This window comes from Crinia signifera, chromosome 19 (assembly GCF_055691185.1).
Source record: "Crinia signifera chromosome 19, ASM5569118v1, whole genome shotgun sequence".
NCBI lineage: Eukaryota > Metazoa > Chordata > Amphibia > Anura > Myobatrachidae > Crinia > Crinia signifera.
Genome location: NC_139226.1, coordinates 131447463 through 131466284, shown reverse-complemented (window position 1 = coordinate 131466284; position 18822 = coordinate 131447463). Strand labels below are relative to the sequence as shown.

Genomic DNA, 18822 nt, shown 5'->3' with positions numbered 1-18822 from the left:
TTATACAGTATTATACACAATGTGTTATACAGTATTATACACAACGTGTTATACAGTATTATACACAACATGTTATACAGTATTATACACAATATGTTATACACTATTATACACAACGTGTTATACAGTATTATACACAACGTGTTACGCAGTATTATACACAACATGATATACAGTCTATTATACACAACATGTTATACAGTATATTATACACAACATGTTATACAGTATATTATACACAACATGTTATACAGTATATTATACACAACATGTTATACAGTGTTATACACAACGTGTTACACAGTATTATACACAACGTGTTACACAGTACTATACACAACTTGTTACACAGTACTATACACAAAGTGTTACACAGTATTATACACAACGTGTTATACAGTATTATACACAACGTGTTATACAGTATTATACACAACGTGTTATACAGTTTTGTACACAACGTGTTACGCAGTATTACACACAACGTGTTACGCAGTATTACACACAACGTGTTACGCAGTATTACACACAACGTGTTACGCAGTATTATACACAACGTGTTACGCAGTATTATACACAACGTGTTACGCAGTACTATACACAACGTGTTACACAGTACTATACACAAAGTGTTACACAGTATTGTACACAACGTGTTACACAGTATTGTACACAACGTGTTACACAGTATTGTACACAACGTGTTACACAGTATTGTACACAACGTGTTACGCAGTATTACACACAACGTGTTACGCAGTATTACACACAACGTGTTACGCAGTATTACACACAACGTGTTACGCAGTATTATACACAACGTGTTACACAGTACTATACACAACGTGTTACACAGTACTATACACAAAGTGTTACACAGTACTATACACAACGTGTTACACAGTATTGTACACAACGTGTTACACAGTATTGTACACAACGTGTTATACAGTATTGTACACAACGTGTTACGCAGTATTACACACAACGTGTTACGCAGTATTATACACAACATGTTACACAGTATTATACACAACGTGTTACACAGTATTATACACAACGTGTTACACAGTATTATACACAACATGTTATACAGTATTATACATAGCGTGTTACACAGTATTGTACACAACGTGTTATACAGTATTGTACACAACGTGTTACGCAGTATTACACACAACGTGTTACGCAGTATTACACACAACGTGTTACACAGTATTATACACAACATGTTATACAGTATTATACACAACGTGTTACACAGTATTATATACAACATGTTATACAGTATTATACATAGCGTGTTACACAGTACTATACACAACGTGTTACACAGTATTATACACAACGTGTTACACAGTATTATACACAACGTTTTACAGAGTATTATACACAACGTGTTACAGAGTATTATACACAACGTGTTACAGAGTATTATACACAACGTGTTACACAGTATTATACACAACGTGTTACACAGTATTATACACAACGTGTTACACAGTATTATACACAACGTGTTACAGAGTATTATACACAACGTGTTACACAGTATTATACACAACGTGTTACACAGTATTATACACAACGTGTTACACAGTATTATACACAACGTGTTACAGAGTATTATATACAACGTGTTACACAGTATTATACACAACGTGTTACAGAGTATTATATACAACGTGTTACACAGTACTATACACAACGTGTTACAGAGTATTATACACAACGTGTTACACAGTATTATACACAACGTGTTATACAGTATTATACACAACGTGTTACACAGTATTATACACAACGTGTTACACAGTATTATACACAACGTGTTACAGAGTATTATATACAACGTGTTACACAGTATTATACACAACGTGTTACAGAGTATTATATACAACGTGTTACACAGTATATTATACACAATGTGTTATACAGTATTATACACAACGTGTTACACAGTATTATACACAACGTGTTACACAGTATTATACACAACGTTTTACAGAGTATTATACACAACGTGTTACAGAGTATTATACACAACGTGTTACAGAGTATTATACACAACGTGTTACACAGTATTATACACAACGTGTTACACAGTATTATACACAACGTGTTACAGAGTATTATACACAACGTGTTACACAGTATTATACACAACGTGTTATACAGTATTATACACAACGTGTTACACAGTATTATACACAACGTGTTACACAGTATTATACACAACGTGTTACAGAGTATTATATACAACGTGTTACACAGTATTATACACAACGTGTTACAGAGTATTATATACAACGTGTTACACAGTATTATACACAACGTGTTACACAGTATTATACACAACGTGTTACACAGTATTATACACAACGTGTTACACAGTATTATACACAACGTGTTACACAGTATTATACACAACATGTTATACAGTATATTATACACAACGTGTTACACAGTATTATACACAACGTGTTACACAGTATTATACACAACGTGTTACAGAGTATTATACACAACGTGTTACACAGTATTATACACAACGTGTTATACAGTATTATACACAACGTGTTACACAGTATTATACACAACGTGTTACACAGTATTATACACAACGTGTTACAGAGTATTATATACAACGTGTTACACAGTATTATACACAACGTGTTACAGAGTATTATATACAACGTGTTACACAGTATTATACACAACGTGTTATACAGTATTATACACAACGTGTTACACAGTATTATACACAACGTGTTACACAGTATTATACACAACGTGTTACGCAGTATTATACACAACGTGTTACGCAGTATTATACACAACGTGTTACTCAGTATTATACACAACGTGTTACACAGTATTATACACAACGTGTTACACAGTACTATACACAACGTTTGAAGGCTGTTTCCCTATTTGGTTTCGTGTTCCCCTGCATTCTAGTGGCTGCGCTTCTCCAGGTGCAGACATTGGGGTTGATGTTGTGATTGATATCTGAGCTGTCACTGGATGTGTGTTGTAACAATGAGATAATCCCGTTCCTGCCGCGTTCCTCCCAATGCTTTAGATCTGGTGACAGATGTACTAAGCCTTGAGTGTGGTTAAAGTGGAGAGAGATAAATGGTCCGATTCTGGATCACTCAAATTCGGCCCCTATGCATTTCTGCGCATGTGCAAACCCCGACTGCGAACGGCGTCCGGGCGTTCGCTGTGGGGAGGGAGTGACAGGGGGCCGTGAGGGCACTGGGCCATGTGAACACCCAGCGTTGGCAGCGGCAGCATGCGAGGGGGTGCGTCTTCGTTACACATCCCCTCGCATGGTGTCGAGGGAAACCGGTGGTGTGGGAGCTGGTGGTCGGCGTGGCGGCGTCGGTGGCGCTCTGTAAGCGGCGATCTTTGCAGCATATCAAGCCAACCAGAATCAGGCCTAAAGTGTTGGTCAATCAGCTCTTAACTGCCATGTTACATGCTGTGTTTGAAAAAAAAATGGCATTTAGTAGCTGGTTTGCTGGTAGTTTATCTCTCTCCATTTTATCTCTCTCCATGGCTTAGTACACCTGTTGGTGATATGTGTACAGCGCGGCAGATTGGACTAATCTACTGCCTTCTCCTGTGGGCTGTCCTGTTGGGCGTGCTGCAAATGGTGGCGTGCGCAGGAATGCGCCTGGGAGCGATATATTGCTTGGTCACACAACATATCGTCCAGTGAGTTTGGGACTGGCAACGTATCAGCCATCCCGTCGGCCAGGTTCCCACATTGTCCAGTGTGTACCCAGATTTAGTCATGTTACCCTCTATGTAGAAGTTCTCCTCTATGCACCTGCCACAAAAGAAAGGGAGAAGGGGCCGGGGAACCCCAGGGTTTCTGTCCATCACAATAACATATACAGTACCCAAGGGCATAACTACCATAGGTGCAGGGGGTGCAGCTGCTATGGGGCCCAGAGCTGAAGGGGGCCCATCTTTACTGTCTAAGTATATGTTTTACATACATTTATCACCATCAGTTGGTAAATAGGGGGCCCTTACAAACTTTTGCTATGGGGCCCACGATTATCTAGGTACGCCTCTGTCTGTACCGGATTTCTGTCCTCACACAATGTAGTATCTGATGGGGTCCAATATGGGCAAGCTGTCCTCATAATGAAATCTTCCTATACTACTTATTTACATGGTTGCTTAGGTTTTTTACCAGAACTTCTCTTATAACAAAAATATAAGAGTCACAACAGTGACAATACTTTCACTCATACGGTATTTCAGATATTGTTTTTACAGCATTCTCTATGTTCTTATCCACAGTTGGACCAATTAGTCATTGACTCAGCTGTAGAGAAGAGAGAGATGGAACACAAGCATGCCACTATACAGCAAAGAGTGAGTCCCTGTGTGTAACAATATCATAAATAATAACTCCTTTACCACTTACCGTGCCTGCACCCACCGATCCCAGCATTTTGGCTGTTCACATCCCCTTAGTGAACCGGCAATATTGCTGGTTCGCTGATGTCAACCGGGAGCGCGGTGGAGCGTCATCGGGGGGCAGGGGAGGAGGCAGCCCTTAGAGCTGGCGCTGCTCCAAGCACTGGGTGAATGGGAAACGGGTGGCTTGACCCGATTAACCCGTTCACACTGCAAAGCAACACGGCAAGCAACCTGTAAGAACCCTTCTTTTTTACTGGTTCATATTGCCGTGTAGCTACCGGTTTGTGGGACCTGGTAACCCCTTTCTCATCGCACCAATTACCGGGTCAAACCGGCACGAACCCGGTAATTAGGTGCAATGTGAAAGGGGTATAAGCTTCAAAAATGATGAAATGGAGAGTTAGAAACAGCCAGCCAATCAGCTCCTACCTGCCATGTCACGCACTGTGTTTGAACAAATCAGACTGGAGCTGATTGGTTGGCTGTTTCTAACTCTCCATTGTATAACTTTTGAAGCTCAGTGCATCCAGCCCTATGTCTGGTTTCACTTATTTTTTAATATCTATAGCATCTCTTTCCATTCTTTACCATTCAGTGTCTCCGTATCTTAATTGTATTTCTGTTGAAACTATCTCTGCATTGGGATCTATAATGAAATGTAATTGCATGGATGTGTGTTGACATCTGTGTGAGACAATAGTTTCTGACTGCTCTCAGTGGGAATTGTTCAGCCTGTGAAGCACTTTCTCTTTTCTTCTCCGCTGCAAGTCAGATAAATAAGTAATTGACATTTTGCATTCACGTGTAGCAGAATAATGATGTCCATAGTTCCTAGTAAATTGTTAGCCTGCATCACTCCGCAAAGCAGTCACTGCCTTGGTGTATAGGCAGCGGACACACTTTAACCCCTTCACGTATACTGACGTTCACATACTGTAGAATCAAGTTCATCTCCATTCACTGACTGCTGGTATTTCATCAAACAGTTGTGTCTTTCATTTCATGTACCCGGGACCTAGAAATCAGAAGCACCGATAGAATCAGTAAAATATATTCAGTACATATTTTTGACCCTGATCATTGACATTGATAAAAAAATCATACAGTAGGCTTATTTGTGTGCATTATTAAAAGGAATTGAGAAAAATGTTCAAACCCCCTCGACCGCACCGGTTCCAGCCGCTGTAACAATCTCTGACCTTGATTAAAGGTTTTGTGTGTTGTACGGCTACAGAAAACGATCTGGGATTTGCTTTGATCGAAATCATTCCTGGAAGGTAGCGTGACAGCATGACAAATGAATCCGGTCATAGAAGTGTAAACCAGCGGTGATCATGAAGGGGTTAACGCTGCCATGTTAGCTGCTTCCAGTGTAAAACCTCTGGTGAGGTTGGTGTAATAGAGATCCTGATATGCACTCTTCTACCGAAAGTGATAAAGGCTACCTCACAGCTTATTGGTTGCTATTGACATCCTCTCCTTTCTTTTTATCTGCTTGATACATCTACATCTACTGTGTATCTTTATCTGTAGAGAGAATTACCCAGTAACACAATTTTACAATCTGTTTCTTTTTTTCTTTTTTCTTTTTTTTTTTAAATCTAAACCACTTCTCCGATCACCTTTGCTGGGTAACATGTGATGTCCAGACCCTCTTACAGGTGAGTGTTTTACATATATATATATATATATTTTTTTGCATTTTCCTATGTTCCAATATTCATAAAGCATCAGTATTATAATATTTATTTTCCTCATCTGTAGTAATGTGGCATAGATAATGGGTCATATTCTAACACTATCAAGGCTTTGGCATGGGGCACAGAGCAGCTGTCTGTCTTCAACCGAAAAGTTTTTCAGTTCAGACCTTGTACCACTGGACCTTGTACCACTGGACCTTGTACCACTGGACCTTGTACCAGTGGAGCATGACCAGTGGGTTCTTTGTACGCCTTTATCTACTAAACCCCCTTTTTTATCGCTCATCCTCCCAACCTGGCATATTGGACAGGTATGGGTGAACAGACACCACAATTTCTACCTAGGCACCCTATTACCCGTAGCTTTTGTGGATGTACTGGTGCACTGGAGGGTGGTTGTACAGGAGACAGAGATGTATTCTTCCCTAGGAGGAGAGCAGTAGATCGTGCTTTGCATACGGATGAAGGACCAGTGAGGTCGTACACATGTGGCAATTTAGTTGTAAAATGTTAATCCTAGTAGAAGCCAATCATTTTCGCAGCTTGTTTGTCCTACAGACATCAGACAATCACACCAGCGGCTTGTCTGCCACAGCAGCTCATTGGCATTGGACGCAGTAGTAATAACTGCCTTTCGGGGTATTCAGCTCAGCCGTAAAAAAAAAAAGGAGCTTTCCTATTCTCTTGTGGTCATTTCAAATGCTTTTTAGTCATGCTTCACCGCTTTGCAGTTTCACTTTTTGTTTATTCGAACTGCATCAGGGAAACATGACTAAAAAGTGTCAAAAACGGCCGCAGTTTCATCAAAAACACGTGGAACGCAGAGTCATTTGCCTACCTGTGTTGTTGAAAAAAATTATAATTTAATTGAATAGGTGAAATTCGAAATTCTACCTAAAAATTTCCAAAAAAGCAGATTTTTCAACTGTCAAAAAATCCGGGCCTGCAATCATGTCTTCTTGATACAGGGCCATTTCAAGGACATGTTCCTTTATTTGTTTTATATGAACTCATCCTCTGCCTTATAACTTAATCTAATGATTGGTAAATTGGTGCTCTTGCTGCTGATGTTGTGGAACACGAGTAGGCCCAATATACGTGTTTTCCACCGGCTTGGCTCGGTTGCCCAATCAGAGCTTGGCTGAAAGCTCCGATTGTGGTATGGCAGCCAATGTAGAGCTGCCCGTGTCAAACTGAATCTGAGCCCGCCTCTTGGATTGAAGTGAATGCCCCAAGGCATTTGCCTAGTTTGTCTACGACTAGGGCCAGCACTGACTTTATGTGTATACTAATAAAAAATGATAAATATTTTTATTAAAATTATGGGTACTTATGTATTATCTGGGCTTCCATGTTAAATGCACCCCATTTTTTCATACCCCTACTATCCAACTACGCACGGAGTTGATTTTATATAGTGTGGCGAGCGCAGCGAGCCACCGTGCCCGAAGCGTGGCGAGCGCAGCGAGCCCCGCGAGGGGACGCGTTCTCATAAGAAAAACGGGAGCCCAGATATTACATAAGTACCAAATTATGATATAATTAGCGATTTTTCTTAAAATAATAAATGATGGGGGGAAGTATGAGGAGCGGCAGAATTCTTACAGTATACTAATCTATTAGTACATTCTAATAATAATCATATCTAGGAATGAACATAAAGATAATTATATGTGCAAATAGTACTATTGTAGTAGAGGGAAGTTGCTGAGTAAGACAAGACCACATGGAGATCTAGGGAAACAATTGATGTCGTCATTGTATCTGTCAAACCAGTCCTCCTGTTCTCTGTGTAACTGGGGAAGTGATAAGGTAGCTATGATGCATGAGACAATCAGCTCCTAACTGTCAAGTTAGACTGGGGGCCAGATGTACTAAGCTTCAAAAAGTGATAAACTACCAGACAACTAGATTGTGTCATTTTTCAAACACAGCCGGTAACATGGCAGTTAGGAGCTGATTGATTGGTAGTTTGTCAATCTCCGCTTAATACATCTGGTCTTGGGTTTTATAAAATGACAGTTAGGGGCTGATTGGCTTGTGCGTCCCCACCTTATCACTTCACCAGACTTTATAAATCTGCCTCTGTATTCATATGCCGAGACAGGGTTTTTTTCAGGCATTGTCTCACCTGTGGGTGGCAGTGCAGGTTGGCACACAAAGGTGGTGAGTGACACTGCACACATCAGCCAAAATAGTATACTGTAACAGTTACCCACTGCCCTGCTTAGCAGAGCAAGTAGTGAATAGAAGCTAAAAGACATTCACTTTCACTAAACTGTCATGAAAAAATGTAATTTAAAATCTGAAAGGATGCCTAAAGGGGTGTACACCCGGTATGAGTCATGTACCGTACGATATAGTATATGATGTCCGGGAACGTCCCAGTGGTCAAAAGCATAAGATTTGCTGTATAAACACCATACGATATATAACGTGACAGCTATACTACACTATACTATCATATGCTTTCTAGCCAGAATTGAGTTACATGATCATACGACCGAAGGGAGCACGCATTGTACATCGGATAGTGCCTACACACAAAAGGATATACTACACTGTCTAGCATACTATTCAAAACTAGCTAAAGAGTGCACAATGATGATCTAGCATGCTAAATCGTACCATGTGTATGCACCTTTAGACTATGGAAGCCATCTTGCACTGCGTTTTTAGTGTAGACTAGGGTGGCCAATCCCGGGATCGGGATCGGCGGGATCCCGGGATTTGGCCCCTAAAACGCCGGGATTTCAATCCCGGGATTTTCGGGATTAGACTGCGCATGCGCAGTCTAATGCCGGGCAGCGTCTGAGCGTGTGCTCAGACACTGCCCGGCTTCTCCCTTAGCCGGCAGTATGGCTCTGCGCAGCGTGACGAGGCCAGAGGTCACGCTGCGCAGGCCAAGCAGCTGCACAGACGCGTCCAGACCAGCATGACACCCCGACCGGCTCCTGGATGCTGCCTACACCGCCCGCCTCCTGCTGCTGGCTGCTCACCGCCCGCCTCCCGACTGCTCACCGTCCGCCTCCCGGCTGCTCACCACCGCCTCCCGGTTGCTCACCCGCCCGCCTACCGGCATCAATCAGCCGCCCACCCTCCCTGCTTCACCGACCACCCTCCTGGCCGCACCGCACAGCACATGTAAGTAAATATGCGGGGCGGCCGGGGAGGGTTTTTTAATCAGGGAAGCCAATCCCGGGAATCCCGGGATCGGGCATTTTTCAATCCCGAATTCCGGGATTGAAAAAATGCTCCGGGATTGGCAACCCTAGTGTAGACACAACAAACGGTACTTGTTTCCTAGCACGGCGCCCACGATTTTAATCTTATGCCATCATTTTAATCGATGCGATACGATCAGACCCGATTTTTTAATTGTACAGGCACCCTGATGGGTGTTTACTATGTAAAATGCACCCCCATTGTTAACGCCACCCCCACTATGAACGCCACCCTGAAGCGTGGCGAGCGCAGAGAGCCCGCGAGGGGCGGCGGTACGCGTCCTCCGACCTTTTCATACCCCCACTATCCACGTCGGCGTGGAGTTGATTTATATAGTGTGGCGAGCGCACCAAGCCCGAAGCGTGGCGAGCGCACGCGGATTACTTCACATGTATTCCGCGTCCGCTCGTCACGCTTTGGGCTCGCTGTGGATATGATCTGCTGAAACCACTGCAGGGCAATGCATGAGAGGAGAGGCTGCAGCACAGCTCAAAATTCCAATAGGGGACCCACACCAGTGAGCCAGTTTGGAATGGCAGTTGTTGTGACTCACCTATTTGAATTTTGAACTGTGCTGGAGCCGCCCCTAATTATATCTCTGTATAAAGATGCTCGTCCTGGGGCAGCAGCTCGCTAGTGAGACGTCACAAAACTCTGCGCCGGTTCATGGGGTCACTGTTTCTCCAGACTGTTCTTTCAGCTCCTGGAAAAACATGAAACCATATTGCATATTAATAAAGTATTAATAAAATCGGCCTTTGAATTTGCAGCTAGTTTTATTTCTACAGATGATAATGATTGTGTGGCTGGCTGACTGGAAAAGTCAAGAGAAAGCTGATCCGCTCTTCAACCTTCCACAACCTCGTTATTGTTATCAGTAACACATTTAATTGATGATGAATTTTGACTAATATCTTTCCAGGGTAAATAGAAACACATGGACTGCGTGTCCAGTAATCCCTCAGAGAGATGAAACTGGAAAGGAAAAGCAAAATACCCAACAAGGGAAAGTTTCTCCGGAGTCTTTAAAAACACCTATAGCGGTGGTGTATAACTGTTGCTATGGAGATAATACTGGCGAGGAGAAGCTTGTATCCTCTAAGGAATCGTTCATATGGGTTCCACATTGTATTTTGTTGAGGCTACCACTGGAATGAATAGGAATGCACTTTCAGTTCTAAAGGATCCTGCTGCATTTTGTGGCAAGCCCAGCCGTTTTAATGGGTACACTCGCCGTTTCCACCTCGCGAAAAAGAACCAGCGAGGTGGAAACGGTGAGCTAAGGGGAGGCAGTTGAATACTGACGGCGAGCTATCGGCACTGCTCGCCGTCATAGCATTGAATACCGCCCTTTGTCTTCATGTGATGTTTAGGGCTATGTAAATCGATTTCTATATCAACGGTGGTGATAATTAGTCACATGGGAAGAGCGGAGTCCCAGCATTCTCGCCATCCATCACCGTTGGTGGCGAGAACTTGTTGGTGGTGAGCCCAGGTGTAAAATATAATTTTGGTTCCTCCTCCACCCCAACCCAAGTTCACAATATGGAGTGCGATGGGGAAAACAGCGGGTGACAGGGAGAGGCTGAGTGTGATGGAAAAAACAGTGGGTGACAGGAAAAGGCTGAATGTGATAGGGAACACAGCGGGTGACAGGGAGAGGCTGAGTATGATGGGGAAAGCAGTGGGTGACAGGGAGAGCCTTAGTGTGATGGGGAAAGCAGTGGGTGACGGGGAGAGGCTGAGTGTGATGGGGAAAACAATGGGTGACAGGGAGAGGCTGAGTGTGATGGGGAAAACAGGGTGACAGGAAGAGGCTGAGTGTGAAGAGGAAAACAGTGGGTGACAGGGAGAGGCTGAGTGTGATGGGGAAAACAGCGGGTGACAGTGAGAGGCTGAGTGTGATGGGGAAAACAGCGGGTGACAGTGAGAGGCTGAGTGTGATGGGGAAAACAGCGGGTGACAGTGAGAGGCTGAGTGTGATGGGGAAAACAATGGGTGACAGGGAGAGGCTGAGTGTGATGGGGAAAACAGGGTGACAGGAAGAGGCTGAGTGTGATGGGGAAAACAGCGGGTGACAGTGAGAGGCTGAGTGTGATGGGGAAAACAGTGGGTGACAGGGGGAGGCTGAGTGTGATGGGAAAAACAGGGTGACAAGAAGAGGCTGAGTGTGAAGGGGAAAACAGTGGGTGACAGGGAGAGGCTGTGTGATGGGGAAAACAGTGGTAGACAGGGAGAGGATGAGTGTGATGGGGAAAACAGTGGGTGACAGGGAGAGGATGAATGTGATGGGGAAAACTGGGTGACAGGGAGAGGCTGAGTGTGATGGGGAAAACAGTGGGTGACAGGGAGAAGATGAGTGTGATGGGGAAAACAGTGGTAGACAGGGAGAGGATGAGTGTGATGGGGAAAACAGTGGGTGACAGGGAGAGGATGAATGTGATGGGGAAAACTGGGTGACAGGGAGAGGCTGAGTGTGATGGGGAAAACAGTGGGTGACAGGGAGAAGATGAGTGTGATGGGGAAAACAGTGGGTGACAGGGAGAAGATGAGTGTGATGGGGAAAACAGTGGGTGATAGGAAGAGAGTGACAGGGGCAGCAGTGGGCCCCTTATGCATGCTGTGACTGACATTGACACAGCCGTTGCACTTACCAATATACTATTTGTCGGCTGTACTATCAATATATTTCACTTAACTTAATAATAATTAGAGGACCCCGTTGCACTGGTTCTGATGCACCAATGGGAGTTCCTTTTGCAGTGGTGTGATATTAATGTATTGTACTTATGCTATGGCTAGCCCTGTGTATTGATACTTTGATTCCTTACATATTTCTCTAGAAAACCTCACTTTGACACAAATGAACATTGACATTTCTTCTGCACCAGAATCAGAAGCTTAAACTTTGTTTCCATTCATTTGTATTTGCAGAAAAGCACTTTATTTACAATGAAAATAATAACGTGGTACGAAATCCCGGCAGTCAGAATCCCGACAAGGGGGGGACGTGGATTGCCCCCCCTTGCGGGCTCGATGCGCTCGGCACACTAATTTATTCTCCCTCTATGGTTGTTGTGGACACCCATAGAGGGACATAGGGCCAGATGTATCAAGCTTCACAAAGTGATAAAGTGGAGAGTGATAAACAACCAGCCAATCAGCTCCTACCTGACATTTTTCAAACACAGACTGTAACATGGCAGGTCTGGCCCAAAGTGCTGGGATTTTGGCGGTTGGGATTTTGACCGCCGGGATTTCAACTGCATCCCGGTGCTAATGTATAGTATGAGTTATCATTCTATATCAGTTACAATCCCATCAAAATTACAGAACAACAGAAGCCATAATAAAAGTACAGACGGCTGTGCATGCCCAAATGGAGCAACACATGAATTGTGAATGGTGTCACTTGAATTCCCCCCATAGTGGTCAGGAGCAATATTAGCATGTTAGTATATAGGATTTGTATAGTACCAATATATTGATCAGCACTTTACAGAGGATTTCCCTTACTGATACATCAAGTGTATGTTGTGTAAAACCACCCAGAACCACACTCATTCAATTGTACCTTTTTAGAAGTAAGTTTTTGTCCTGTGGGAGAAAACCAGAACATGGAGAAGACCTACAGATACTACATTGTTATTGCTCTAGTTAGAATACAACTCACAACAGTGTGATACAGCAATATATAGTGTTCATTCTACCACTGGCCGTCTTTTGAAAGCCCATACAGTTCCTGTTTCCTGCCTGGGGTGTCGCTGTCTGCTGTGGTGTTTCTAGCACAAGTCTAGTTTGCATATCAGTGCTGATATACAGACCACACTGTGCTAGAACACTAATATAAGTCACTGTATATAGGAAATTATGGAAGGTATCTCTTATTTATTTGGCTACATCTGTCACTCAATGTATGTGTGTGTCTATAACGCTGGGTGGAGTCATAGGTTAATAGCCTATCAGAGCCTCTGACTGCGCCCACACACTCACATAGTGACAGAGAACCAGCCCTCAGTGCCAGACACCCTCTGCCTCCCCATGCTGCGATTTGCAGGGGCCCACCCCCACGATTCATGGCCCCCTCCTGCACCCCCCCTCGCGCAATTCGCGGACCCCCGTGACACCCCTCCCACGCAATTCACGGCACCCCCCGCTAGTATATTGGACCTGTATGGGGGTTCCCATCCCTCCCCTCCTTTACTTACCCCACTGCACTTTCCCATAGTTCCTTCTGTCCATGTATCTGCAGCACATAGGCAGGGCCGGCGCCACCACTAGGCAAATCTAGGCATTTGCCTAGGGCGCCGGCCACTGGAGGGCGGCATTTTGTGCCGCCCGGTTACCTGTCCTACGGCGCTGTGTATTTAAATCTAGCGGAGGAGGCAGCGGGGGTCCCTGCAGTCCATTAGAAATCACGAGCGCTATCCGCCGGGCTATGCGGAAGCGCTTCTAGTGTGAAAACTCTGGCAGCACGGCGCACGCTGATCTCAGCCAATCAGCGTGCTGCCAGTGTTTTCACACTAGAAGCGCTTCCGCATAGCCCGGCGGATAGCGCTCGTGATTTCTAATGGACTGCAGGGACCCCCGCTGCCTCCGCCGCCAGATTTAAATACACAGCGCCGCAGGACAGGTACCCCCCCCCCCCCCCCCCCCGGCACCGGGGTGCCCCCACCCCGACTCGCCTGGGGCGCTCCGGTGCCTTGCACCGGCCCTGCACATAGGTCTGTCCTGGATCAGATATTCTCCTACTGGGCATGCCTGAGTAGGGACAGCCCTTGTAGAATTATCATAAGGATATTAGAAGTCATCTCAGAGATTGGTGCCCTGCAACTTTATATGATGACGTAACTATTGCAACCGCCTTATAATTTACAGTAGGGTGTACATTATGCCATATATTTCCAGAACTATGGCAATGTGTATAGGTGTGTGCCCAGACGTGCATCAAATATTTCTGTAACAGACTTTATTTGCGCATTGTGTTGTAAGCGCCCCCCCCCAAATGCACATGTTGTAGGAGCACATAAGCATATCTCCCAACTGTCCTGGTCACTGTGGGCCACCTGGGACCAGCAATGTTCAGCGGTGTGTGTGGGCAGTTGAGTCGTCGTCCCACCCTGCGTTGTATGCATGCGCGACGTGAGTATAGACCACACCCCTTTAGTTAGGCCACACCCTGACATTTTCGGAACACCTTCGCCGCGTGTCCCAGCATCCCTCCTCCGGCTGCCTCAAAGTTGGGAGGTACTGTATGCATGAGGACAGACGGACAGATTGTGTGATCAAAACAGGTAGAAATCCTGCACTACAAAAGAAGGGTAACAGACGTTTGGGCTTTGTTCTTCAACAACTATTTTATTAACCCTTTGACTCCCAACGTCTCTTTGAGAGATGTTCAAAATAGCCGCTATAAATGCCAGCGTCGCTCGCATTCGCTATATAAATTCTAATAACAAATGTGTAAAAATAGATTATGTTTCCTATACAAGGTAAACATTACAGGTCATCATGATGAATAAAAATGTTTGCTTGGGAAGTTGGTACTCTTTACCTAGCACGGCGCCCACGATCTTGATCGTGGGCATCGTGAGGTAAAAAATCGTGTCAGTCGCGTCGTATGCGGGCTAAAGATGCCCGCACGCGACGCGATGTCCACGATTTCCCATTGAAAACCATGTTAAACATGGACATCGTGTCGGTCGCGTCGCGGCCGGCCATAAATGTGCACACGATGGCCGCGACGCGATGCCCACGATTTGCCATAGGAATCAATGTTAAAAGGCCCGATGGACACGATTTTAATGTTAAATGGCTGAATGGACCCGATTTTACCATAGGAAACAATGTTAAATGGGCCTTAGAGCCCAAATACTTACCCTGAACTATGAAATGGCCCCCCCAATTGTTTACGCCACACCACGATCAACGTCAACCCGAAGCGTGGCGAGCGCAGCGAGCCCGCGAGGGGCGGCGGTACGCGTCCTCCGACTTTTTCATACCCCCACTATCCACGACGGCGTGGAGTTGAAAATAGAATAGTGTGGCGAGCGTAGCGAGCCACCGAGCCCGAAGCGTGGCGAGCGCAGCGAGCTCCGCGAGGGGACGCGGATACCTTCACAGCTATACGCGTCCCCTCGCGGGCTTCACAGGTGTCCGTGGCGACGCGGACACCTGTGAAGCCCGCGAGGGGACGCGTTTACCTGTGAAGGTATCCGCGTACCGCCGCCCCTCGCGGGCTCGCTGCGCTCGCCACGCTTCGGGTTGACGTTGATCGTGGGGTGGCGTAAACAATTGGGGGGGCCATTTCAGAGTTCAGGGTAAGTATTTGGGCTCTAAGGCCCATTTAACATTGATTGTAAAATCGGGTCCATTGAGCCATTTACCATGAAAATCGTGTCCATCGGGCCTTTTAACATATATTCCTATGGCAAATCATGGGCATCGCGTCGCGGCCATCGTGTGCACATTTATGGCCGGCCGCGACGCGACCGACGCGATTTCCATGTTTAACATGGGTTTCAATGGGAAATCGCGGGCATCGCGTCGGTCGCGTCGCGGGAAGACATAAATGTACCCGCGATGGGCGCCGTGATAGGTAAAGAGTACCGGGAAGTTTTCACCCCTATTTTGACAAATTCACTTGGCACTCAATGGGTTAAGGAGTGCTGATTGATGCGGATTGCTGTTCGAAGAACATTAGATATTAGAGGGAGATATTATAGTGCTAGTGGGATTATCACAACCGATCACAATGCGCCACTCTATCCGTGGCTGCACTCTTGTCCACAATAGAATATGATGCATTAAGAATTGGATTGGGCAGTCAGGATTATTGCAACCTGATCTAGTATCTCTTGCCACTCGATAAAACAATGCTGCAGATGAAAAGGTTAAAACACGCCGGTTTCTGGGAGGTGGGAGGTTTCTGTTATTAACACCCTTGCTGTATGCTTCAGCCTATCAGCATTCATCCCATGGAGTGAGAGAGGATGGAACTCTTGTCTGATTTGAGCAGGGGACAAAGGGGGAGTGGTGGTTTCAAATAGGTCCCAATAATGAGATAACCTGATCAGAGTCCCCTCTCTGACCTGCGGAGTAAGTCAATAAAGACATATTGTTCTGGTCTTCTGTCTGCCTCCTGCCTTCCTTTCTTTCATGCCAACAAGTGGCAGCTGTATGCTAATGCCCCCTCTCTTGTCCTCTGCTTGAGCTTGTGCTCTCAGAGCTGGACAAAAGCAGATAGCCAGGCCTGTCTTCTCCTTGGGTTCATCGGTAATATAACCTCGGGACTGGAAGACGTAAAGACGACTCTTTAGTATTCTGGGCACACAAGCATGGAAATGGCTGCTTCTGATACATGGATAGAGGCACGTACAGTCTGATTGCCAGGGATCAGATCCACAGCTGAGAACATGAAGATATTTGGCCATCTGGAATACTTGGTGGTAAGTGATTGTAATTGGCAATTATTTAGGCAAGATGTAGAACGTTTGCTTGATTGTAGAAATCGCTGTGTTTTTACATAGTCATTTGTGTTTAGTTTTTGCAGCCATTGGTGCTGCCTTCAGAGTCTTAAGGTGCCCATACACTAGTAAGATTTATCTTCAGATCTGGCTGGTTGGAACAAAAACACGGTTATGGATGAGTGACAGTTTGTCAGTTTTCCATCATTTCAAAGCAAATGGTCAACTGTCATTTGCTCTCATCCATAACCATGTTTTTGCTCCAACCAGACAGATCTGCAGATAAATTTGCGTGTGTATGGCCACCTTTAGTGTGTACATGTGATGTTCCAGGTGCAGCAGAATGGGGAACCGTAACACTCTTTTCTGTACATAAGCCAGTATAGAAAAGCCCAGTTATATATTACATGACATAGTGTAGACTTCACGGTGGCTTTATTTGCTGCAGATTCCGTCAGAGCACCGAGTAGTTGCATTTGGTAACATTTTAGATTTGTTTGATGTCTTTTTGGTTTGGATTTCCTCATTTCCGAGAGTGTGTTTTTTTTTTTATTGTACCCTTTTTTGGATTGCATAAATTTGCACATTTCCCAAGAGGGCACTGGAAGGAAACTGTGGTTGTATTGTGTGTGGCCTCTCTGGCATTAACCCTGTTTCCATGGAAGCCATTGTGAAATTAAAGATGCAGAACGCTACCGCACAATTGGTTAACAATTATGTATTAAGCAGCATGATGTCAGATTCAAATTTAACCCTCGCTATACGGCAATATTGATATAGTCCAAAAATGTATAAAAAATATATATATACATTTACACCGTATTGCAGTATACAGATATCTCCATATACACATACAGTATCCCCTTATTGCACAAAATAGTCCCATTTGGTGCATGACAGTTTTTGCTACTTAACAGAACTAATCATCCTGTCAGTGACTTGTCCGATACAAGTGACGTACACTAGGCCTAGCACCAGGCATCGTTATCATTAATCTGTGGCTTTATTCCCCTGCAACAGAATTTTGGATTAACGAACTGTACTTAGGGCACTATAAGCCAATATGTCTGCATCTACAAGAAAAAGTACAAAATGACGGGAAGAGATACCCATAGCTTAGCTTCTAAGTTGTGCCATGCATCATGCTGGGTGTAGGAGGACACATCTGTAAAAAGGGGCGCTGTAGTAATGTGGCAGGTATTCAATGCTGTTTGCGAGTGGTGACAGCGAGCAGGTCTTCCTGCTCGCTGTCACCACTCACCCTGACAGCATTCAACACACCCTCCGCATACGCCAATTCCCCCTCGCTCCGTTTTTTGAGCGAGGGAGAATTGGCGGATGCGGCTCCAGAAGCAGCGAGACTTGTGGCTAAAAACTGCGAGTTTTCTGCAGTAGCCGCGGGTCTCGCTGTTTTGGGGAATTCTCGCCGTCCTGTGTAAACAGCTTGATCCTGGTTATCTGACCCAAGTATGCCAAACCCTGGCTGGGATGTGGCCAACATGTAGTATCTGTGAGTCAGCTCTAAGCAGAAGACCATGTAATATGTATTGTCCGCACAAAAACTGTGCGGCGGGCGCTTAATGGAATGGGTTTCCATGGGATAGCGTCTGCATGCAAGCCTTGCGTCACCATCCAATGCCCAGCGTCAGATGAAGTTGTGTAAAGCACATCGACTGTGGAGCAGTGGAAATGTATTCTGTGCTTCTCTGTTTGGCAGTCAGAGTGCCGAGTCTGAGTTTGGCAGAGGCCGAAAAAAAGTTACCTGTCTGCATTATGCCAACTGTGGAGTTATGATAAGGGTGTGGGGCTGTTTTTCAGGGATTTTGGCTTTGCCTCTTTTCTCCAGTGAAGGGCAACGTTAATGCTTTTGCATACCAAGACACGTTAAATAAAGCTATGCTTTCATCCAGGGCCGGATTAAGGAGGGGAGCTCAGGGGGTCAGTACCCCCATGCCCCCCTCTGTCTAGGGCCCCCCATGTGGTTGGCA

The 18822-nt window shown here is 45.0% G+C and overlaps 1 protein-coding gene across 5 annotated transcripts in view; it reads left to right on the top strand.

The window, feature by feature from the left end:
* The window catches only part of ACAP3 (ArfGAP with coiled-coil, ankyrin repeat and PH domains 3), a 235978-nt gene that overhangs the window by 170461 nt on the left and 46695 nt on the right, over window positions 1–18822 (top strand). For all 5 annotated transcript variants that reach the window (XM_083163363.1, XM_083163362.1, XM_083163360.1 and 2 more), the window contains exons 9-10: window positions 4321–4395; window positions 6093–6104. In XM_083163363.1, coding sequence (XP_083019489.1) covers window positions 4321–4395; window positions 6093–6104 — 87 coding nt within the window. The remainder of the gene's footprint in view (window positions 1–4320; window positions 4396–6092; window positions 6105–18822) is intronic.